This window comes from Phaethon aethereus (genome assembly GCF_964289735.1).
Source record: "Phaethon aethereus genome assembly, chromosome: 1".
NCBI lineage: Eukaryota > Metazoa > Chordata > Aves > Phaethontiformes > Phaethontidae > Phaethon > Phaethon aethereus.
In genome coordinates, this window is record NC_138575.1 from 200,678,078 (window position 1) to 200,703,297 (window position 25,220).

General features: G+C 39.0%; 1 protein-coding gene across 6 annotated transcripts; it reads left to right on the forward strand.

Moving 5' to 3' along the window:
- Positions 1 to 363: 363 nt before the first annotated feature.
- MTMR6 (myotubularin related protein 6) lies at positions 364 to 25,220 on the forward strand (the record flags this gene model as incomplete). Of its 6 annotated transcripts, none has more annotated exons than XM_082004190.1 (14): positions 364 to 387; positions 5,201 to 5,317; positions 7,255 to 7,417; positions 8,422 to 8,579; positions 11,163 to 11,291; positions 12,225 to 12,359; positions 13,630 to 13,762; positions 18,508 to 18,617; positions 19,702 to 19,827; positions 21,063 to 21,112; positions 21,890 to 22,090; positions 22,792 to 22,926; positions 23,006 to 23,132; positions 24,960 to 25,220. In XM_082004190.1, the coding sequence occupies 14 exons, from the start codon at positions 364 to 366 to the stop codon at positions 25,218 to 25,220; spliced, it is 1,869 nt and encodes a 622-aa protein (XP_081860316.1). The 6 variants fall into 6 exon arrangements, with proteins under 6 accessions (XP_081860316.1, XP_081860317.1, XP_081860321.1 ...); XM_082004191.1 differs by having other exon boundaries at positions 8,482 to 8,579; XM_082004195.1 differs by lacking the exon at positions 21,063 to 21,112 and having other exon boundaries at positions 22,017 to 22,090.

A 25,220-nucleotide genomic window follows, 5' to 3' on the forward strand; every position in this document is an offset into this window, starting at 1 on the left:
AGCCTCTTCCTTCCCCCGCCCCGAATCTCACAGAGACTGCCAGGGGCACTGCGGGACGCAGCGTAGCCCAGTCCGTACCCTGCCTGGCGGTCCCCAGCGCCGCAGACCGACACTTCACGTCTCCCCTCGGCCATCCCCGCTCCGGGCACGGCGCCGCCTCACCGCGAGAGCGGTGTCCGCCGTGGGACGGAGACGCAGTGTTCCCTGCCCGCCGCGAGGGGACGCTGCAGGGAGCCAGCTCCGGCTTTGCCCCGCCCTAGCGGAGGTCCCGCCCCGTCCCGGAAGCGTTTCTAGGTGACGGCCGCCCTGGCCCGGCCCGGCAGCACTGCGGCAGGCGGCGGCCGCAGCTGAACGGGTGCCGCTATGGAGCACATACGTACCACCAAGGTACCCCGGCCTTCCGCTGGCGGGTGGGGTGGTGATTGGAAGGGAGAGGGGTGTTGTGTGTGTGGGTGTCGGCGGGGGAGCGACAGTGCCGCCAGTACCCCACCGGTAACTGTGGGGCGGGGAGGGCCTGTTCGTTCCAGTGAGTCCCTGCCCCGCCGCTGTCAGGGATGGGTGAGGGCGTTGTCCTCGTCCTCCCATTTTGTGGCTGGTGCCTTCCCGCGGGGGGCTTGGGGAGGTCCCTGCCGCTGAGAGTGTTCCTGGGCTCCGGCGGGGTCTGCCGGCAGCGGGGTGCCTGGCCCGGGTACTTCCCCCCGGGCTCTGCCGCCGCGGGGCGCCCAGCCGGGGGCGTGGGGCCCACCCCAGCGGGCACTGCCCTTCTCGGAGGCTTCTCGGCTGGGTTCCCTCCGAGCCGAGGGGCTGGAAGGGGTAAGAGCTGCTGTGGGTGGCTCGGTGTGTGCTGCACCAGTGGGGCCCTGCTGGAATGAACCGTCTCGTTAATAAGGGGAACAAGGTAAAAATTTTCCTGGTGTGGCAGGGGCTGTGATGGAGGGTGGGGAACAGAAACGGCGGGCTGGGAGAAGTTTGCAGTTGTTTTTTGTACTTGGGATGTGGTTCCATGCAGCTTTTTGTATCTTTGGCAAATCAGTTGTGATTTTTTTTTTTTTCTTTTTAAAGACTCTGTGTGTGTTGTTAGCAACATAAGTTATCAATGTATGTGCAGTGTGTTAGGCTATTAAAAAATTAGCTAAGATGCAGTTGACACTTTAGAATTTTATGAATTTTTTCTAGTTTTAGTTTGTCTTTCCACTGTAATTAAGATGTAAAAAAAAAAGTCTTTTTTATTTTTGTAAGTAATTTTTAAGGAAGTTTTAAAGTCATAGGTTTTATAGGATTAAATTTCTAACAGCATTTTTCTCTTCTTTCTCATCATCCCTGACTGCAAGGGTTGCTGAAAAGACTGCCCCTCTCCACTGGGTCCTGGAAATTGTTAAGTGATCAGTTCACTAACCTGGCAGTATGACTTTAAACTATGCTTATAGATGTGTGGAGAAAAGGAGTGGTCATATTTCATCTCCAAATAGTAGGGTTATAACCAATAATTATATAAAGGAACAAGATGTTAATTTTATTGAGTAACAGCTTATATAAATTTTATATAAAATATTAATAACTAGTTTTATTTGTCATATATATGTATGTATGTGTATATATGAAACCAGGGGAAGGCCTCTGATGAAGCTACTCTTACTGACACTTTAGTTTACTGGATGGAATAATCTTGCACCAAGCTGACAGGTTGGAGATAAAGTTTCTTTATCAGCCTGTTTACTTACAAACCTGAAACTCTTTGTTTGGGAACTTAATACTGTATCATTATAGTGAATAGCTGATTTCAAAATAAAAACTAGAGGAAAACCAAAATCTCTTGATGATCTGAGTAGCTGTTTACGTTTCAAACCTGAAATTGAGACTTGAAAGGTGACAGGTCACTGACTTCTTTGCTTTTGCAAGTGATTGTGTTTCTGTATATTTTTGGGCCCTTACTGGGGAAAAAATGCTTCATGTAGCAATATAACTAAAGGGAGAAACAAGCTCTGAACAACAACTTATATAAGATACTAGAATTACTACTTGAAGCAGTTATTTTTATAATTCATATAAAAAATTATTCATTCTTAAAATATCAATTTCATGGTTGGAAATAGTGCGATTTTTTTGGTTATAATTGTGATGCTTGCTTAGCTTTTTGTAAGCTGTTCGTTTATTGAAAATCCAGGTGGATTAAAATGCTTATATGCTAGATGGTAATAATTATGAGTATTACAGTTATAGGAAGAAAGAAAACTAAAGTATAGCCTGCACTGTGGGCCTTAAAAGTTCAGTGCATGTGTAGGCTCAAGTTGAATCTCATTCTAACTGTTCTGAGATGCATCTACTTTTTCTAATCTGACAGCACTTCACAATTTTTCAATTTGTTTTATTCAAGTAATAGAGAAATAAGCTTGAAATAACAGTGCGGTCTTGCACAAACAAACTGCTGTGCAGGGAAGCTGCTATCCTTAGGGGAGGTGATGAAATAGGTTTTATTCCTCCTCAAACTTCAGTTTGCTGGAAATACTGAAGTTAAAATTGTCTTGGAACTGTCAGCACCGCTACCTGAAATAAAGTTTAGCTTTTTGTGAAATTAAACTGTCCAACAGATTTTATGTTGATTAAAGAAGTGAGGTCAACTTAAAAATCACTTTGGTCTGAGAATATATAGTTAAGTAGCAACAAATGAAGAAAACCAGTTCACAATGTCAACAAGTGGTGGTACTGGTAAAGTTACAACTAAGAATATTGTGGTTTTGCAATGCAGCTTTAAAAGTAAAGAGCCCCTTAAAATATTTTAAGGCAAAACATAGAAAAGACTGGAAAAGATGGAAAGTTTTGCTTAGCTTGACTGCTAAATCCAAAACTTATGTTTGCAAGCCTGAGACTTAAATGGGGAAGGGAAAGCTCCTTTTAATTTCAGTGAATGGTGTACAAAGTTGTAATAAAAGAATCTTGGAATGATATACTGTAATTGTCTTGGTCTTGCATTAACTGTTCTAATTTAATCCTTCAGCTCTTTTAATACAAGTTTTCAGAGGTGTAATTTCAGCCTTCCTGTCTGTTCCAACTTGTCTCCTGTATTGAAACACTTCATTGCTCTCTTTTTTTTGCCTTTAATCTGTAACTCCTAATCCAAATAAATTGTTTGGTGACTCTTTCACTGTAAATACTCTATATTATTGAGGTAGCTGTTCAAATTCTTATTGGTGTAAGAACTCATTAATTTGTTAGTGCCAGCTACTGTCAGAATATCACTTCTGACTATTTTAAATGATCTTTGTTTACAGATGTGCTAAAAGTCAATAGCAGTCTTCAATCTCTTAGTCTTGTGAATCCATTCTCTTCAAAAATGACGACTGACTTGTTTTTCATAGCTAGGAACTTGTCACAATTTACAATTAAAAAAGCAAAAAAAAAAGTGTCTATATAGCTGAGTATCCATTAGAGCTGTCTTGGGCCAAGTTTAAATGAACATGTCATCTATGAAGGCTGAATCTAAATTACATTTCAGCTATCTTTAAGAAAAGTATACCTAGAACTTAGCTTTCAGAATTCTTGAAGACTTCACCTATGTAGAGGAAGGTGGAGCACTAATGCCTGTCCTCGTCAGCCTTGAGAATAACTGTCGTCTTACATGGAGGAGAATGGAACTTCGCATACCAGGATTTTGTGGGCTGTGTTACTGGAACAGAACTGGAGCAGTTTCTGGGCACTTCTCGATTTGCTGGGAAGGTGCAGTGCCAGGTACCTGAGCAGTTGCTGCTGTGGAACTGCCCAAAATGAAGTCTGCATTTTGGCTGTGCTATATTGATTTATGCTGTTCTGTATCTGAGCACTGATACCTTGCTGGTTACAGCATGATATATTTTGAGGTACTGATGCATGTAGCTTCCAATTTCAGTTTAGAAAGGAAAAAAAATCTAGAATATCATAGTAGTGTTAGCTTTTAGTAAATGTTTATATTTCCTCCATTCTGTTTTGTATGCATTAAACTGCTTTTCCAACTTTCAAGCACAAAATTAGTCTTTGTTAGATTATAAGAAATACCTGAATTGAAAAGGCAATTTTTTAGTGTTTTATATGTGCTTTTAGTAGATAAATAAATTTGTATGTATGAATTAAAAATGGCTTAACATCAACACAGTAGATCTGGGCTCTCTTAGTCACCTCATCTGGCTGGTAGTCTTGTTGGTGTGGAAGTTTTTGGAGTACTGCCATGCATTTAATGGCAGTAGGAGCAAACCTCAAGCATAAGAGCTTTAACTTGGCATTAATGAGACAGTGCTGCCAAGAAATAGAGGAATGTGTGGAGATAAGCCATTCGCCACACTCCTTTCCTGTTGCAAACAAAGAATCATGTAATGTTTGCTTCAAATAAAGCAAACTCTGGATCCTGTGAAGTTATGAGCAGCAGATAAAATGCAGGCTGTCTAGAAATCATTTTCTTTTGAAATGTTCTCCATAGGATTGAGATAACAATGTTGATTGAATACCAGGAGGAGAAATTTGCCTTTGCAAGACTCGGGCTTGAAATACCTTCTTCAAATGCCAGCACAGTCCTTGAATTTCTAGGAGATTGTTATAATTATTAGTATTATGCTTACATTTCACTAGAATTTATTTTAACCATGAGGCAAGGTTATGATTATCTAGACTTTTCAAGTTGCGGATGATGTAAAAAAAAAAAAAAAAAAAAAACAAAACAAACCAGTAGATACCTAAAATTAAAGTCGGGGACATAATCTTTATGGCTTTGAGTTTGCAGACAGCCAACAAAGCATGTTGCTGAGATCAGCTGTTAATTCAGTGCTGGCATCTCAGTAACAGGAAATTGTTGGTGTGCGCTTGCTCTACTTTGGTGAAGTAGTCCAAAACCTTAGTAATTAATTGTTCTTAATTATTTTTAAAAAAGATTGGTATCCTGGTTTCTTTTACTAGTAAATAACCATAGCAGTTATGTATATGGAGTAAGTATTCAGATGCCTTCACTATGCGCTTCTGTATTGAAACAGAATATTTTAACTAGTCAGTCTTCTCAAAGTTTGTGACCACTGCTGTGTTCTTAATAGTTTGTACCAAATACCTTTATGTATGTTGTGTTATGCATTCTACCATTTTCAAAATTATTGCACAAGCTGACGGAGCTTTTGCAAAGTTAGGATTTTGCTTTCTGCAAAAATTAAGTTTTGCTCCCTTTCCCCTCTTTTTTTTCTTGCAGGTAGAGCAAGTGAAATTACTAGATAGGTTCAGCACGAGCAATAAGTCACTGACGGGAACTCTATACCTTACAGCAACTCATCTGTTATTCATAGATTCAAGCCAGAGAGAGACGTGGGTAAGGATAACGAATGCTTGCAGCTCAAAAACATAGGTTCTCCAGATGCATTTGTTCTTTCTGATCTAAGGTCAAATTTGTTTACTAAAATGTTCATTTAAGTTACAAGTTATTCCCCACGCTCTCCTGTTCATGGTATCATACCTGTATTTGCAGATTGTACTCTTGCATGACAGTGCTGCAGTTGAAATCAGGTAGTGTTGAAAATGTTTACTCCTCTTCAAACTGCTATAATTTCTTCTTTAGCCTTCACTTCTATTCATGAATGAATGTGTGGTGGTTTTCTTTTAAACAACTGACTTGCACCACAATTCAGAGGCAGGAGTGGGAGACTGGTAGATAGTTTAAGCAGCAGGTTTAAAACTTCTGCGTTTACTTACCTTGTACATAGATCCTGCCTAGGTTAAATGAGACAGCACAATCCAGAGATCTAGGCTTTGGTGAAATATTGAAGATCCCATGCCATTTTTTAATGGTAAGTTACCGTTTCTTCCAAATATTCCTCTCTGGAAGAAAAGAATTAAGAAGGGCCTCCATCTTCTTGGTGACCAATGCCAATGTTGTACAAACAAAGCTGATTGTACAGTAAATCCCATGAATTTTTCTGCTCAGTGCTGTGGACATCAAGTTCTGGCTTCCACTGTAGCGCAGCTACCTGACTGAGTTCAGTGCCTTAAGTCTATCATCCTTCTGGATTAGATCTCATTTCCCTGGGTGTGGTTAATTTTTTTTTCCTGTAGGTGTATTTTTCTGGATTACCCTTAATCGTGTATCCTGGTTATCTGACTAGATGCCTCACGGTGCTTTCAGGAAGAGCTATTTTTCTGTGATTTGGTCTTGGATACCATGTACAAACCAAACTGTTATCCTTTCATACAAAATGGGTTATTGGGGAGAACATGATTTAGAAGCTTTACTTGCATCTCCCTGTACACTGAGTTAAAAGGTTTCATTTTGGGGAATTGAATATATACTCAAGAGTATTGCCTTTCTGTGATGATAATGCAAGTATAATTATGATAATGTCTCCAAGATAGAGTCTCTTTGCAAATGCATATTTAGCAGCATAGTTTTCAGATGCCTGTCTAATTCTGATCAATATTTAAGAGGAGATGATTGCTTCAGTGAGGTAATTGAAATGCTATTAAGAACATCTTGTTCAGTTGAGGTAACATATCTGTGGCTTGCTTCCCATGGTTGAACAGCTGTTAACGTTCCTATGTATTTCCTTAAATTTTGTGTAGATTTGCCACACAGGTAAATCTACGGAGGGCTTTTGTATATCCATTACTGTGACAGTCTTCTGTTAGAGTGGTTGAAAGGCATTTAGCTAAGAGACTTTCATGTCTACATAGTGTAATGGGTAATATAAGAGATGTTTTCTTATCTCCTGTTCATTCTATAGGTGTTGAATACTGGAATTCTAAAGTCTTCTGCATATTCTGTATCTCATACATTGAGTTGCTTTCCCTTATTTGTTTTGTTTTGCCTGAAAATTGTGAAGTATGGTCCCGTAGATCCTTTAAAAAACCAAAAACCTGATAGCCTAGTTGGACCCTGCCTAATTAGATTGTCAGCATGTCAGTTAGCAAAGTTATAGAAGAGGGCTGAACAACCCCAGTGGAGTTTTACTTCTTGATTATTTTTTGTTTGTTTGTTTTTAGAAGGATATTTACTGCCCCTTACAAACATTTGGTAACACCTCAAAATATGGTGGAAGAGAATAATTAAATTTTGACAAAGTATGATAACCCTGATCAAAATGCCAGTCTTTGATTTCTCCTAAATTTTATTTCTTCCTATAACTAAATGATTCACAAAATTAGTCAAAATCCATATTCAGCATTGCTTGATGTGTCTTATATCTGCTTTTTTAAATAGTATGCTGTTCTCATTTTTCGTCAGTGTGCTTACACTGTGAGTTTTGTATGCCACAGATACTACATCATCACATTGCTGCGGTGGAAAAACTTCCCTTGACCACTTCTGGCTGCCCCCTTGTCATCCAGTGCAAGAACTTCAGGATAGTTCACTTTGTTGTTCCCAGAGAGAGAGATTGTCATGACATTTATAACTCTTTGCTTCAGCTCTCAAGAACAGGTAATACTTCAAACTGTGAAGGACTTTGCAGTATATGCCTGGATAACAAGTTGGTAGGCGGGAGGGGAAATCCATGGCTTATAATTTTTTTTCTAAAGTGTGCATTATGTAAAAGCCTTTTAAAATTCTTTTACATAGCAAATCCATTTAATGATTTAAGTATTAATCTGCATACAAATTCAGAAGATATGTTGTCTGCCTTTTCTAGGTCACTGATGATCACTAATAGAATGTGAGACTCCTGTATTTTTTGCGTTTCTAATGTTGTCCCTGAAACTGTGAATATAAAGGCACATTGTCTGTCTTAATTGGTATGTTAGATAAAATCCTACTAAGGAAATACTAACTTGTTACTGATTTCATGCAGTTTTGAAAATAAAGCTGAAGTTTTGATGCTAAAATAGCACTATCAATTCAGCTTTACAAGAGACTTCTGTCACCTAGTATGGTCTTTTGTATTTTGTGCTTTGTGTTTAGAACGACGTAAAATGTTATCCGATATGTGAATAGTGTATTAGGAAAAACATAAAATATTTTGAAATCTTTTTTGCTCTAAAGGAAACTTTAAAACTTACTGTTTTTAAAGGTCAGTAGGTGTAAATTTCTATTCTTACCTCCAAAAATTGTTTGTTCTTCTAGCTCTTGTGAAGTCTTATAGTAATCCTGCTTTTTTGTCTTGTTTAATTTTGTCAGTTTTAGTTTTGTGACTTATGCTTTGCTCTTGTGGCTTTAGAAATCTCCTGGCTGAAGTAGATCAAGCACACTCCAGAAAGCTCTCATAACCTACCTTTAACTAAATATCTATAATTGTGTCAGTTAACAGTATGATAGTTGCAGAATAAATATTTCAAGTGTCAACTATCTATTTAGTCTTGCTTCTGAGAATCTTGAAGTCTGAAACTTTCTCTGCAATTTGAGCAATTTCAAGACTTGTCAACTGCACTTTCTCCATTCGGACATTTTTGGGGACAACTCATTACATAGTCTTATTCTTTACCTTTTAGCAAAATATGAAGAACTGTATGCCTTCTCCTATAATCCAAAACAAAATGAATCTGAGCAAGTCAAAGGCTGGCAGCTTATTGATCTAGCAGAAGAATATAAGAGAATGGGAGTGCCAAATGCTAACTGGCAGTTGTCCGATGCAAATCGTGATTATAAGGTAAGCATTGTAATGGAAACACGTTTTGCTCTGCATCTGTTCCTGGTTTATTCTTGGATTCTACTCCTATAGAAAACAGTCTAATACTATGAAACCACTTGGCTTGCAGCATAAGCAAAAACTTGCAGGTGGAGAGAGTTAGCTCCATAGTCAGTCTGCAATCTCACTACTTTTTAACTGAAGGTTTTTCCAAGGTCTCATTGAGAGAGTATGTGTGCATGGATGCATGTGTGTGTTGGCATTCTTTCCAGAGTGTACTTACCTGTTTGAAGCCCAGCCCCAGCAATTGTGGTGCTCTGCAGCTTTGTCATCTCTCTTAACTGAGAAGAATTCTACTTTAGCATTTGCAATGTTGGCTGTGGGAGACAATGGCTGTGGTGGTGCAGCTGATTTCCAGATCAGATTCCATCTTGCACTGTAGTCTGCAAATATGAAAAAAATGAGGGAACTTGAATATTTTATTTGAAACACATTCTTAGCATTTCTACTGAAGAGTCACATTCTTGAGAGGTGAATACTAGTGTAGCAGTGCTTTCCAGCAGTGCTTGGTTGTATCGCTTGGATACCAATTTGTACTTCTTTATCCATGGCTTATCTCCTCCTCTGAGCTATTTACGTGTATATAGAGAAACATGTTACTATTTCTCCTTTGTCTCTTATTTCTTAACATCTCTCAAATTGGATGCGATAAAACTAGTATAGGCTTTGTGCCTTGTACATAAGGCACAATCAAGAGCTCTATCTGGCCACAGTTGTAAAGGATAACAAAAAATGCTTCTCAAACATATTAACAACAAAGAGAGCCAAGGAGAATCTCCATCCCCTACTGGATATGGCAGGGAACATTGTCTCCTAAGGGTGAGGACAAGGCTGAGGTACTTAATGCCGCCTTTGCCTCAGTCTTTAATAGCCAGACCAGGTATCTGCAGCGTATTCAGCCCCCTGAGCTGGAAGACAGGGATGGAGAGCACAATAAACTCCTCAATCTACCCGGAAACAGTTAAGGACCTGTTAAGCCACCTGGACACCCACAAGTCTATGGGGCCTGATGGAATCCACTCAAGAGTACTGAGAGAATTGGCGGAAGAGCTTGCCAAGCCACTCTCCATCATTTATCAGCAGTCCTGGTTAACAGGAGAGGTCCCAGAAGACTGGAAGCTTGCCAATGTGACGCCCATCTACAAGAAAGGCTGTAAGGAAGATCCTGGAAACTACAGGCCCGTCAGCCTGACCTCTGTACCGGGGAAGATCATGGAGCGGTTCATCTTGAGAGTGCTCACAGGGCATGTGCAGGACAACCAAGGGATCAGGCCCAGCCAGCATGGGTTCATGAAAGGCAGATCCTGCTTGACCAACCTGATTTCCTTCTATGACCAGGTGACCCACCTGGTGAATGAGGGAAAGGCTGTGGATGTTGTCTACCTGGACTTTAGTAAAGCCTTTGACAGCGTCTCCCACAGCATTCTCCTGGAGAAACTGGCGGCTCATGGCTTAGACAGGTTTACTCTTCGCTGAGTAAAGAACTGGCTGCACAGCCAAGCCCAGAGAGTTGTGGTGAATGGTGTTAAATCCAGCTGGTGGCCGGTCACAAGTGGTGTTCCCCAGAGCTCGGTTCTGGGGCCGGTCTTGTTCAATCTCTTTATCAATGATCTGGATGAGGGGATCGAGTGCTCCCTCAGTAAGTTTGCAGATGACACCAAGTTGGGTGGGAGTGTTGATCTGCTGGAGGATAGGAGGGCTCTGCAGAGGGATCTGGACAGGCTGGATCGATGGGCCGAGGTCAACTGTATGAGGTTTAATAAGGCCAAGTGCAGGGTCCTGCACTTGGGTCACAACTACAAGCTACAGGCTTGGGGAGGAGTGGCTGGAGAGCTGCCCAGCGGAAAAGGACCTGGGGCTGCTGGTTAACAGCCAGCTGAACATGAGCTGGCAGTGTGCCCAGGTGGCCAAGAAGGCCAACAGCGTCCTGGCCTATATCAGAAATAGTGTGGCCAGCAGGAGTAGGAAAGTGATTGTGCCCCTGTACTCGGCACTGGTGAGGCTGCACCTTGAATACTGTGTTCAGTTTTGGGCTCCTCCCTACAAGAAGGACGCTGAGGTGCTGGCGCGTGTCCAGAGAAGGGCAACAAAGCTGGTGAGGGGTCTGGAGCACAAGTCTTATGAGGAGGGGCTGAGGGAACTGGGCTTGTTCAGTCTGGAGAGGAGGAGGCTGAGGGGAGACCTTGTCACTCTCTATAACTACCTGAAAGGGGGTTGTGACATGGGTGTTGGTCTCTCCTCCCGAGTAACTAGTGATGGGACAAGAGGAAATGGCCTCAAGTTGTGCCGGGGGAGGTTTAGATTGGATATTAGGAAAAATGTCTTTACTAAGAGAGTGGTCAAGCATTGGAACAGGCTGCCCAGGGAGGTGGTGGAGTCACCGTCACTGGAAGTATTAAAAAAACGTGTGGATGTGGCGCTTCGGGACATGGTTTAGGGGGCATGGTGGCGTTGGGTTAACGGTTGGACTTGATAGTCTTGAAGGTCCTTTCCAACCTTAGTGATTCTGTGATAAAATTCTTCTTGTGTATATGTGTCTTTCAGATTTGTGAAACCTATCCTAGAGAACTTTATGTTCCCAGAACTGCAAGCAAGCCCATAATTGTTGGTAGCTCCAAGTTCAGAAGCAAAGGAAGATTCCCAGTGTTGTCGTATTATCATAAAAATAAAGAGGTATAGTACATCTTCCTCGTAATGCAAATGTGCTGAGAAGTATTTCTCAACACTTGGCTGTAGTTCAGAGTAGGTGGGGAGGTAAGTACAGTGACTTGTATGAGAATGGTATAACTCATTATAATCTTAAGTACAGCTGTCACTGGTGTCTAAACAGGATGCTAAATTAAGCTAAGCTAGTTCAAAAGAAACCTTAAGTAATCGGTTGATAATCAGTTGAATATCTTAAAGTTGCTAGAAAATGAACTTAATATAACTGAAGATAGCTTTTTGTCAAATGATCTGTCTTCCTTAATTTATCAAGAATAAAATCTGTTAGGTCAAAATGGGCGTTAAAAACACCCAAAACAACAAAACACCGAAAGAATAGAACTGGTTCTTTGAGGAATTTGCAAGATAAAAAGAACTAGAGGATGAGAAATAAGATTTTGCAGGGTGTGGTGTGAAGTAACATCTGCCTGTCTGCTAGGGGATATCTTTGAAGGGAGAGAAGGATTGTTGCCTTGCTGAGTTGAAGGATTTACAAAGGACGAGTATTAAGTTATTAGATGCATTTGAAAATAATTTACTATTTGGAAGATGCACCTGATACATTCTGAAATACAATGTCATTGAAAATCACATGATGAAAATTACATTTAATGATAACATGTTGTGCTTGCAATAATAAAATTGTACTTGCAGTAGTAAAACCAACCATAATTAATTTCATACCAAGCAAGTAACTTGCTTTCCTAAAGTGTGTTCTTTCCAGCCTATACTTTTTTTGGAATTTTTATACTTGGAGAAGTCCATTATGTAAAATGGTACCTTGCCCATGTAGATGAGCCTGAAAAAAATGTTTTGATAAACCTTTAGATGTAAGTTGCAGGTACTGTGTTTGAAAGACATGTATTAAACTGATGCTAATTTGTTCTTTGTTTTCTATGGTAGGCTGCAATTTGCAGATGCAGTCAACCTCTATCAGGTTTCAGTGCCAGGTGCCTGGAAGATGAACACATGTTGCAAGCCATCAGTAAAGCAAATCCTTCAAATCGCTACATGTATGTCATGGACACCAGGCCGAAGGTACATACTTCAGGTTTTACAGACTAGGCTCTCTTCCTGAACTTTAGAGTACAGGGACATAGTGTAATTCTGGAAAAATTGGAGGTAAATGTGACTCCATCATGGGCAAAAATGTTCTTTAAAGGTAAGGCTAAGCCTCTCTATTCAGGTATTTAATTACTTGCTTTCTTAAAGAAGTTGAACCCCTCTCAGGACTCAGCTAGAAATTGCTGAATATGCTAGTGAACTTTTGGGGAGGTGCATATACTTAAAGCATAGTTAAGGAGTGAATAGTTGAGTGGGATCCAAGTCATTGTAACTGTTTGAAATTAAATTCATGAAATGGTGAGCTGTGTTGGTATTTCTTTTAGAATGGGAGGGAGTACTGTGTTCTTTGTAAATGTTCTGTGAAAACTGCTATTGCTCTCTGCCTCTTACAGGAAGTAGGGGAAAATCTGTTGTAGCATTTTGAGGTCATACTTCATCACTGTCTAATTAAATTTAATTATGTTGGTGTTTTGACCTGTGTCAGAATGTGTGGGGTAACTTTCATTCTTTAGGCCCATCTGCGTTGAAATTGGTATCCATTTCATGCAAATCTCCGAACACAGGAGCTGGAAAACAAGGTTGTAAAGTGAAAATCCTATATTGTAAGATCTGCACTTATTTCGAGCAGGGTTCATCAGTAGGTCGGTCTGACAGACTGAAACTGTCAGAATAGGAATGCTACTGAGCTTTGATAATGTGTATTTTTGTGGTTTTTCCTGCATCTACTTTATTGAAGGGAAAGATGAGCAGCGTGAGCCTGAAGTTCAGTGGTTTTTTTAATAGTTGCAACTTTTATAGCTGCAGCAACTTATTAGCTTCTTACACCCTAAACTGACATTTTTAGAACACCTGGAAAGCACATGTATGGTTAAGTCTGGGGCTTTTTCCTTTTTAAGTTAATTGTTTTGTAGTGGTTTTGCTCAGAAATGTTTGGAGATAAGTAAAGGCTTGTTGGTGGGAATATGGAGGAGAGAAGAGGAAATTATTACAATGCATTATTCAGATACGTCAGCTCTAAATACAGACTGCCTGTTGCTTTTTATGTACCATGGCTTTCTTACACTTGAATGCTTTCAAGCTGATTTGCCACAAACTGTTAATTCATTAGAATCTGTTTATGGTATGTGCTCTTGTGTGGTTTCTTTTCCCAGTGTATTACTTTGTAATTGCATGACTTCTGTTTCTTAATTTGAGATTTTTATTTCAAGCACTGGTTTTCAGTATTTTATTTTGCTCTTTTAAGCTTAATGCAATGGCAAACAGAGCTGCTGGGAAGGGCTATGAGAATGAAGACAACTACTCTAACATTAGATTCCAGTTTGTTGGCATTGAAAACATTCATGTAATGAGATCGAGCTTACAAAAACTTCTGGAAGGTATGTTCTAACTGTACTATAATATGGTATATGAAAATAGGATAAATATTTTTCTGAAGTGTTTAATAATAGCTTACACAAACTGTATTGATATTTTGATACTATATTCCAACTCTGTTTAGTACCAGTTTGCTCTGCCCTGTAGTAATGAATTACCTCAAATGTTTACCTTTAAACTGTAAATCCAATGAATGGAGTTATTTTGAAGAAAATTAACTGAGTGGTGCATATTTTGGGTGAACTTGATTAGTACGTCAGTGGCTGGTGGGAAAGGCTTCTGTGTTTTCCAAGTATATGTGTGTGTACACACATGTGTAATATAAATACACAAAATGATGTGTGTCTGTACATAATTTTCATATATAGAATACTGATTCTTCAGGGGCCACTTAGTTCCACAGAATTCACAATAAGCTCATGGTCTGTACAAAACTTGAGCTCTTTGGCCTGGTGAGACACTTCTGTACATCTTCAAGTGTTTGTGGGAAGGGGGGAAAGCGAGTCATTTCACCATACCGCTGCCTGCCAGCTGGTGGTGAAAATGGAGAGGCAGAAAGCCTATTAAATAGTTCTGTTAATATTTTATTTGGGTAAACAGCTGAAAACCAATTTAAGACACTCTGTGGAGTATTAATACTGAGATTGGAGTACAGCAGCAGAAGTCAGGCTTCCACACCTGACAAACAATACATATATAAGTGCTTGCCTTCTCCATGACTGGAAATATTTGCATAATTCTAGAAGGCTTACACTTGTATGAAAGCCTATTTTGATGAAGATGTGGCTACATTGGTCAAGAAAGCTTACAGACTAGTGGTGTAGTCTTACTTCACTCTCATTGAGCCTGTATCTGCTGCTAACCTATTCTTCAGGCACTCCATATGGAATGCTACTGAGCTTTGATAATATGTATTTTTGTGGTTATTCCTGCATGTACTTTATTGAAGGGAAAGATGAGCAGCGTGAGCCTGAATGTCAGGTTTTTAAGTTTGGCATAATCCCTTTTTCTTTTGTTACTATCTTCAGTTACAGAAAGCTAGATAATAAGTCTTAATTTTTTTTTTTTTTTTTTGAGAGGCCTGCTCCCATGTAATAGTCTGGTGCAGAAGTGTGTACATTGCACTGTTGAGCTTCAGACTTCATATTCCTTCTGTTTGACGTACCATCCTACCAACAGGACTTACCAAATGTCTTTCTGTAGCTTACATTAAGGATGTAATATGTTGTAATTTTTCCTTGTCTGGAGGATTGGTTTATTTAAACTCCATTGAAACCAAGTCATGAATAATGTCTATAGTTGTTCTCCAGATCAGGTTTTAGGGTAAATGAACACAGTTGTTCTACTTCTGTTCAGTCTGTATAATTCACTACGAGTTTTGCTGAATGTCTAGAAGTAGAAGCATCTTTAGGGGTAGGAATACCCTTAAAATTTAAGGAGGTATGCAACAGTTTATTCTTCAGACCCCTGTCGGAATGTGCCATCAGTGGGGTGATCAGGAAGGAAATGCTATGAAAGTGGCTTATAGCTTAAAATGAGGAAAATGCCATTTAACTTCTGCATACTAGTTTCCCCTGGACATGCTGAACTGAATGTTCTCAAATCAGGAACATGATACCAGTGACCCTGCTTGTTCAAGAGCCATTGTAACTGCTCTGTAGCTATTGCTCTCAGACGATAAAACTGGGACTGTCCTCCGTTTTATTTATAACAAACAACTGTTATTTATTCTTCAACATGTGTCCTGCTCCTAGGCTCTTTGTCTATCTGCCTGATTTCCTTCAGAATCTAACGATTCCATTTGCAAGCAGAATCCTTTACAACATCCTTTTGTAATGGGACTAAACCATGAAGTATGCTAGGGGGATTTGCAGTCTATTCTTCATCTCGGATTCAGCTGTTATTTAGAAATTTTGCATGCAGCGAAACAAAACTTTTCAAAAATATTCTTCAGTGTGATCATATGATGACTCTTCTCCCCAGTGGGCAGACTGCCCATCTATACAACACTAATGTAAGAATCTTTACATAGACTAAATTTGTGGCTGTGTTATTAAATATCAAGTCCAGTTTTTATATATTCAAAAAAGTAGTATTAGGTGTCAGAAAAGATTGACCTCTGATAAGCAAAAAGGTTTTGCATATGTCAAGAAACAGCATTTCTGCAGGAAACATTTGAGGAAGAGGCTCAATAATAGCCGATGTGGGCTGCTGCATATATTTTGACGATGGAAGTGTGTTAACTGAGGGATTTTTTGTGGGTTATGTGAAGTGTCTGTATGGTGGATGGGGTTGGTTGTTTTTGTGGGGTTGTTTTTTTTTTATTTGTTAAAAACAACCTCTGCCCCCAACCCGCTGTGCTTCAGTCTGCAGATTCTAGTCACTTCTTTAGTTGCTGCCTGAGGCATTGCTAGTAGTGTGTATAAGGACAATCAAACAATGGAACACTAAGGTTTTGGGGCTCACATGCATGCGGAGCATGTGTTTTTATGATGGGATCCATATAGCCGAAACTGTCTTGAATGATAGTAGCTAGTAGATAGTAGCTAAACACCTTAGTGGTACCATAAATCATCTTTGACCCCTTTTAGGGACCGTAAGGGACTGGAATTTATTTTCTTTCAGCATAAACGTGGCAAAACGGTGTCGATGCAATTTCTTTATTTCATCACTAAATAGTATAAAAATGTCCGTGTTAATTCACAGACATGGAAAGTAATTCTTTGAGCTCAACATATGTGTTCTTATCTCTGCATTGGTTTAAAAAAATGTAGAAATCTAGCTAGAAAGGGGAAATACTAGTGGTGAGATATTTCTACCAAGCTGAAAATCTTGATCAACAGCAGATTTTGACAGCAGTATCTGCGTGAAAACAAACTGAGGGCTGGAAGCCTGTTCTAGCTGAAACCTTGTGCTTTTAAACCATACGCTACAGAATGTAGGGGTGAGTAGCCATGAATAGTGCCTCTAGACGTTGCCTTGTCTGTCCAATCCCTTCCCTGCAGATGTTTGAATTTCCAGGTATTTTAATATTTTTTGTTTCTTTCCTTTACCATAGAGTGGTGGACCTGTTTGTGTACTGTTGTGACTGAACAGGTGTATGGAACCACTGGTGTAGAGAGTGTGAGCTAGCTGAAAGGATCAAGTAGTTCTTGGCTGACTTCCTCCATATGCTAGACCTTTCAGAAGCAGAACTCTTGCCTGATGATGCTGTCTCTTTCAAAGACCAGGGAAAACTAGCGTAGCTTTGGCTGCTTCTACTGATATTTGCAGACTAACCTTTAAAAGTAAGTCTTGTATCTAGGGGTTTCTTGATGTTTTGTTGCCTCATTGTGCTATGGCTTGATAAATAGTTTTGTAGATGACAGAGATCTATGGCCTTTAGAAAGGGTGCTGCAATACTTACTTGGAAGCCTGTGTGTGTTATAGCATTCAGCAGCAACTGGCACTATGAGTCTTCCTGAGCAATGGAGAGTATACCAAAACTTGAATGGCTGAAAGCTGAGAAACATGTAGTGCAGCTCCAGCAAAGCTGGAGAAGAGGAAAGCTCCATGAGGCAGTGATTTAAGAGTTTGTAGCCTTCATTACATCAGGGGACTTAACTGAACATGAAACTGCATCACAGAATGACTTGGTGAATTTTGTTCTGTACTTTCCCTACTGACTCATTTCCTCCCATAGTCAGATAAAGATTATTTTGCAGCTGCTGTATGAATATCCCCACTGATAGCTTTTGGTTACACAGTCTTTATTTTCACTTGGGCCCACTAGCTTAGAATCATAGAATCATTTAGGTTGGAAAAGACCTTTAAGATCACTAAGTCCAACCATTAAGCTTGGTGGAAAGTAGGCTTCTACTGTGGCAGGGGCAGGTATTTTTGTAGATAGCAACCTCTGGTATCTTCTGTTAGAATCACACATAGCTGAAGCTATATAAGCCAGCAGATATTTCTTTTCTTCTCAAAAGTTTGTCATGCTTGGGCAGTAATGTAATTGTGTGAATTGCTACTCAAAATTGTACAAGAACCAGGTTATCCATCTCATTTGTGAATTGGTAAGTGTGTGAGAAAGTTTCAGCCTACATCTACACCTCTTGCTGCTATGCTGCAAGGCATTTTTCCTTTAACTTGAGTTCTTCCCTGCCCTCTCAGCTGGCATTGTTGCTACAGGATCAAAGTATACTAGGGAAGAATGGTGGAGATCAGTCAGAATTGTAGTATATCAAGTCTGGAGGTAGACAAAGTCTTGATGGTTTTCAGTTCCTCACCATATCCTTGTACTGCGCTCACTTTATTCTCCTAAGCAGAGTGGAGAAGGTGATGAAACTTTGGCAGTCTGACTTACTCTGAACTGTGTGTGTTGTCTGGATGCAGCTACTTCCTACTAGTAGTTGTAATTTTTAAGTATTTCTGGTAAACTTTTGGCATTTGTGTTGGCTTCTGTAGTAAGGCAAGGGTGAGGCTCCCTGCTGGGGATAACCATTGTATTTACTTTGAATGTTATTTTGTCAAAAAGACACAAAGATCTTACTTTTGTCATTCATGGTTACTGAAGTTCTACAGAGTTGAATTTTGGGTGGACAATGTTTTGTAGTACCCCTCTTAACCATTTGAGTGTTTGTTTCCTGAAAGATTTCTAATGAACTTATAGGGCATTAGAAATAATATACAATTATTATTCTTTCTTCATTGCAGGGTATAGGTAGCTGCAGCTGCTTAAGACTTTCTAACTCTCGCTTTCTTTCAGTCAGTGGCACGAAGGGTTTGTCTGTCAATGACTTTTTGTCTGGTTTGGAGAATTCTGGATGGCTCCGTCACATCAAAGCTGTGTTGGATGCTGCAGTCTTCCTTGTCAAGGTAACTTGCATGCTGCTGCTTTATTTGATGGGAAGCTGACTTGCTATCAGGCAAAATTATACTTAATATTATATAATGTCTAAAATTCTGCAGTTTACCTTTTTGGAGGTAGATGCTACACTGATACATCTGATTCGCTGTTTTAAGTATTACACATTTCTTTATGATTGAAGATGTTAAATGTGCTAGCTAATGTTTTGGGATTTTTTGAATGCTGTTTGGTCACTTTATTGGAAGATGAAGGGATTCTTATGCCCCCGGTTCTTCTAGGTATTTATGAAAGGTGTAAACAGTTTGGAGGTGGATGGAGCAAACTATTATTTAGTGTACCCTGAAAAACAAAACTCCTGGGACACTAATTGCAGTGAAGGCAAACTGGCTATGCTGACTTCATTTGGCAAGGAAATGGGACTCTTTGTGAAGAATTCAGAGGAACAATTGCCTTTGCCAGGCACCCATGAAGTCAAGGGTTTGACCTAGGAGGGGCTGGGTGGAAGAAAAAAAAAAAAACAGACCACCTGGATCTTTGTTTTTATTAGGTGAAATAACAAGGAGTTGCTTTAGTTAAGAGGATGATTCTCCTAAAGATGACCTTCAGAAATATCTGGGCTAACAGGATTTGAATTCTTAGCTGTAGCTAATAAATATTTTCTAGTCCTTGACTCTCGTGTAGTATAATGATGAGCAAGTGGGTATCCGTAATGATGTTGGTTTTGGTTTTTCCCACACATTGCACACCAAACAGGTTAGTCTACTTCTTTCTTAGTATGCATTGCAAGGGGTTTTTGTGAGTTTAGTTTTGTAAGAGGTAGAGAACTGGGAACCACTGTAGATGTTCTTGTTACCTTATGCAAAGGTGGTAGTGGAATTTCTTTTCTTTATAAGGAATTTTCTATACTTCCATGGAGAGAAATTTCTAGCTCTCTGATAGTATAAAGTCCTTTCCTCATAATACACATTCTTCTGGTTTTGCTAAATAAAATGGTTTATGCTATGAGTTTGGGATAAATAGCTGCTGTAGTTATTTACGAATTTTGATTTCTTTCTAGAATAGGACGTTGACTAAGAAACAACTGTTTTGCAGGCAATAGTGGTCGAGAGCGCGAGTGTATTAGTGCATTGCTCAGATGGCTGGGATAGGACTTCCCAAGTTTGTTCTCTTGGAGCTCTCTTACTAGATTCCTATTACAGAACAATCAAAGGATTCATGGTAAGCAAGCTGTTGCATTGTTGAGTTGTTCCTTAATAAATAAAGGATGTAAAATGTTTGAGTGTGACAGGGAGGAGTGTAAACAACTGATGCTTTTTTGTAGTTAAAAATGTAAGATTTGCAGTATACTGATAAATCTTCTAGAAATACTTTGCTACTGGGAAGAACCATTTAAATGGAATCTAAAAAACTGAAAATCAAATAGTGGATTGCTTTAGGCACCCTGCAGAAATATTGCAATGCTTGCCTTTTGCATCCAAGAAAGCCCCTTATCTATGACATAAAAGGATTCCAAAGTGCTTATGTGAGATAGTAAATGTACTAAATTATAGCGGGTCTATGCTTTTATCACTTGTCCCAAAATCAATATTGTTAAAATCTAAAAATGACAACTCCCTCAGTGACAGAGATCTGAAAATATTTAAGCAATCTAGAGAAGGAGAATAATTTTGATATGACTATTCCGAATTTTAGAGTAGGAAAATCTATAGAGTTTTTCAGTGGCGATACAAGGTGTTACGGCAACTCCTGAATGATAGTACATGGAACTAGTTCCATGTATTGGTTAGAACTAATTGCCACAAATATTACAAGCAATAAAAGTGAAGTTAAGGAGGAATTAGAAGAGGATTCATTTCTTGTGAGTAGTGAGAATGTGTGTAATATTTAGGGAAGTCATTTAATCTTCTTGTTTTTTAGTCCTCGCTGTCAAATGAATTTCTAGGAAAATTTCTGCAATGGACAGGCAGTCCTGTGTTCTTTTTGGTGCTTGATACTGTTACTGAAGTGATAAAACAAGCTCGTGTTGATACTAACAAACTTACTGCTATAAAATATTACAAAGATTATGTTGTGTGATTTTATGTAAACTATGATAGCAGGAATGCAATACTAAATTTTTCCTGTACCCTGCGATTTTTTTGCAAGTTGGTTGATAATCTACTTGTGAAGTCCTACAACATTAGTATGCTTAAAGTGAGCCTAGCCTAACAGCAGTTATCTGATTGTCAACTTGCTAAACTTTTTTACTAGTTTTAGATATATGCTTTGAGAATCTCTTGTGAAAGACTTCCAAGAAAATAAAGGAACTACAAAGTGACAAACAGTTGCTCCTACTGTAGTTTATTTGACTCAAATTTAAAATAAAATATATTGATAACCTATGGGGTTAATAGTATAGATGTAAGATTAAGTAACATTCTACATGATATTTTGGTTTTTTTTGTACCCTCTAGGTCTTGATAGAGAAAGATTGGATCTCTTTTGGGCACAAGTTCTCTGACAGGTAGTTCATTCTTCCAAATGTATGCAGTGAACTGAGCTAAGTATTCTTAAAAACAAAAGACAACTTGTGACTATTAAACTACTGCAGTGTTTCTAGAAATTTTGCAATGAGTAAGCTATCTTCAGTAGACAGTGCACTTTGTTGCCATTTATTCAAATACGTATTGGATAATTGATTTATACTATAGACATAAATTTCTTGTGCTACTGGTGCCTCACTCAAGATGTTGATGACTGCAGCTAGGTCTGCACATATGCATAGACAGTTGCAAAACAAGTCTACAGCTACATCCCAGCCATTTAGGTGATGTAAAACACTTAGTTCTGATAACTTTAAAAATTATTTTATGTTTACTTTTAATGATGAAGTCACACCTACCTTTAGAAGTCCTGTATGTTAAGAGTTCTGTTTTTTCCCTTGATCTGCCTATCTTCAGCTAAGACAATAGCCTTGCTGCTATTTACTGCTTATTAATTTGTTTTTAGGTGGTATACTCCAGATGTCGACTATGGAAGTAACAGACACAAAGGAACTTAACTGTCTTATGTAGCTCTTCTGTACTGAATACAGATGTGTGATTACTTACAAGTCTGAAAAATACATTAAATATAGACTTACTTCTATTCAAAAATTGCCCCAGTTCTCAAAGTTACGTGCTTAGTCTCCAAACCAAAGTTAGTGTCAAATTAATGTGCTGTCATTTAAAAGCAAGTGCAGCTAAGACTTTCTTTGATTTATAACTTAAATTGGTTTCAATCTATTTATGGAATCTTTCAGGTGTTGTCAGCTGGATGGTGATCCCAAAGAGATCTCACCAGTGTTCACCCAGTTTTTAGAAAGTGTGTGGAATCTGACTGAGCAGTTTCCACAAGCCTTTGAGTACAATGAAGCTTTCCTCCTTCAGATCCATGAACATGTCCATTCATGCCAGTTTGGTAACTTCCTTGGAAACTGCCAAAAAGAGCGAGAAGAACTAAAGTAAGCAGACATACTGTAATGTGTCTTTTGTTTATTCTGGCAGACTAAGAACTCCTGTGAATGATCTTCCTAATTTTAGGCTCTGAATAGAAATAAATACAGGATTGGTAGTACTGAAAATTATGTTGAACTGCATTAAGTAACAGCAGTGCTTCTTGTGCGTTTGCATGCTGAAGACAGTCTCTCTAATTCTGGGAGAAAATCCCATGTTCATTTTCATAGAGAAAGTTAAGGCGGCTTTCTCCCCCCACTTTCCCTCCCCCCTAAAAATAGGTAAGCTTAAGTTTAGGAGTATCACTTTGTTTCCTCCCCCAATCTATTTTTAGGTAACAATAAAATTCTTGCCTGCTCGAGACTGTCAGTTAGAAATATTAATAGGATGTCTCCTAATGCTTTCAGTTGAAAAACTTCTGTAAAGTTTTCATCAGTTCTTCTTTGTCTCAAATTGTGTCTTAAAAGCATTTTATTGCAGCTAGGCAAAACTTGCACAGCATAAACAGGAGTACTTCTAAAATGAACAGTTCTATCCAATATTAACATATGCTGGGAAGAAGCTGATTTTTACTAAGAGCTTTTAATTCAAGATTTATAAGTATATCTAGTAACTTTTTTTTAAAGTTAAGATTGATTATGTTGAGTTGAACAGCTTCTGGTTTTTGCTTGCAGTCAGTGTCTTGACCTTGATCTCTTCTTGCTTTAAGATTAAAAGAGAAGACATATTCCTTGTGGCCGTTCCTTCTGGATGAAAGAAAGAAATACCAGAATCCTCTGTATAATCCAGACTTTTCTCCAGAACTAACTCTTTTGGAGCCTAATACAGTATCATTCAATTTTAGGTAAGTTTAAGTCATATACAATATCTTTTCTTCAATTTTGTCTTTGTCCTGAGTAGTCAAAACTGTCTGCTTCATGCAGGTTTTGGAGAAATATGTACCATCAATTTGATCGAAGTATGCATCCCAGGCAGTCTGTGTTCAATCTTATAATGAACATGAGTGAACAAAATAAACAACTGGAGGAAGACATTAAAGAACTGGAAGCTGTAAGTATTGCAAAATCAGTGTGTGTACTTGTGACTTGTTCTTCAAATTCACATTTATAGTCCGTAATAATGCTGCTAGCTTTCACGTGAATGTCACTACTGCCTAGTACTTATTCTGTGTAATGTTGACTTTGACTTTGTATGCTTCCGTGCTGAATGCTAGGTCATGCAGCCAATGTTTTGCTCTTAGACACAATTTATTTTGCTGCACTGATGAACTGTATTATGTAAAAGTGCTCCTACTATCCAAGCATTACTGAAGATGGCTTAATGTAGGTTAAATTTATGTGAAACATATCTTAGGTAACAGGGTACCCATCCTAGCTACAGCTGTGTTGCTAAACCAAGGAGACTGAAAATGTTTTATTTCCATTATAGCTACTGAAATGGAAGCAGTAAGTATTGTCCTTCTTTTAACTTCATATGCAGGGGCATGCTGTTGTAAGTGACCATAATTATGGGGCATATACATTGTAATGTTTATTTGAAGACAGGGCTAAATACAGAGATCACATTTCTATAAATGACTTCTAGGTGCTACAGTAAACAGCCAGGAAAGACTGAATAGTGCATCTCACTCTATTCTAGTATGACTTAATCAGTGGCTTTTAATTGATAATCCATTATAGTCATTGAAGGTGCTGAAACTTCAGAATAATACCTTTTAAGAAATGCAAAAGCTTTTTCTAATTTTCAGTTTTACTTCTTTGTGTGGCTAGAAATGGTAACAACTCCTGTATGTTATGTTGGGAAGTACAACTTTTCTAAGAGAAAAGATTTTTATTAAACTGATCCTACTGTAATGTAGTGAATGCAGGTCACTTAAACTCTTTCAAATCTTAATTGGATATTTAAAAGTCTTTATATGATTGAAACAGCAACATGAAAACTCAAGATGAAGAATAAGCAAGATGTAAAGTGAAGTCTCAGTTTTGAATTTTCTAGAACCTTGTTCCAAGGTGTTAACTTCACCTGAGCCCACATTTCTTACTTGAGTGATGAAGAGATGTAGTTGTTTGAAATCTTGGTATAGACTTTCCTACTGCTGTTTCAATCTTCAAAAAGTTGAGGTCAAGAGACACCAAAGTCTTCTGGGCTCAGTCACAGTTCTAATAGAGTACAAACACATGAACAAAAAAAATCACTTCAGTTAACTAGTTCAAGCTCCCAGTTACTGGGTGATATTGTTTGAACTAAAAAAAAAAATTAAAAATCCTTAATCCAGATCTTTCATCTTCTCTTGCTCAGTGCTTGCAGGATAGGTCTTTTCCTCCATCCCTGCTTTCTAGTTGACATCTTTTAGTGTATTCCTGCATTTGAACAAACAGGCATTTTTCAGATCTAAAGGAAGAGTCTTTTAGCAGGTTTTTAGGAAGGACATAATGGCTTAGATATGAAACTGTTCTTTGTCTTTAAGAGACTCGTGGTCTACTGCAAGCTCCCTGCTTGCTAATAGTACCAAGGCCTGTTTTCTTCTGCCTGTACTCCAGAAAATATTCCCATCTTAATAGCAACCAAACAAGGGGCAAGCCTGGAAGAACCTCTCCTTCTCTATGACGATTGACAGGCAACCTTCCTGCATTCTACTTAGCTGTAAATTTTAAGTGTATAGTGCTTGTAGCATCTGCTGTAAACTGGGGGGGGAAATGCTTTATCCAGTGGCCTAACATTTCATAATACTGTTACATATCTAACCTAGGGTGTGTAATAAGGGTTCTGCAGATGCTGGGTTGGCTAGCAAAAGAAGCAGATTCACGTCCTTTCAAAGCAGAATATTATCAGTAAAGCAGTTATACTCACTCTTAGTAACTGTTCTCCATATTTCAGAAAATAAAGCGGAAAAATGGGCAGTCAGATGCAGTCCTTGTGAAGGAGCATCAGCAGCCTGCTCATGCTGCACCCGTGACACTGAAGACCGCTCCGTGCTTCAAGAAAGAGCAGCCACTGATCCCTGTGAATGATGCTGTAAGAACTATAGAGGGCAGCAACACAGCAGACAATCGCTACAGTGAATTTGTGTCAGAGTTCTCGAAAGCTGAGCCTGCAGTTGTCAGCTTGGAGTACGGAGTGGCCAGGATGACCTGCTAA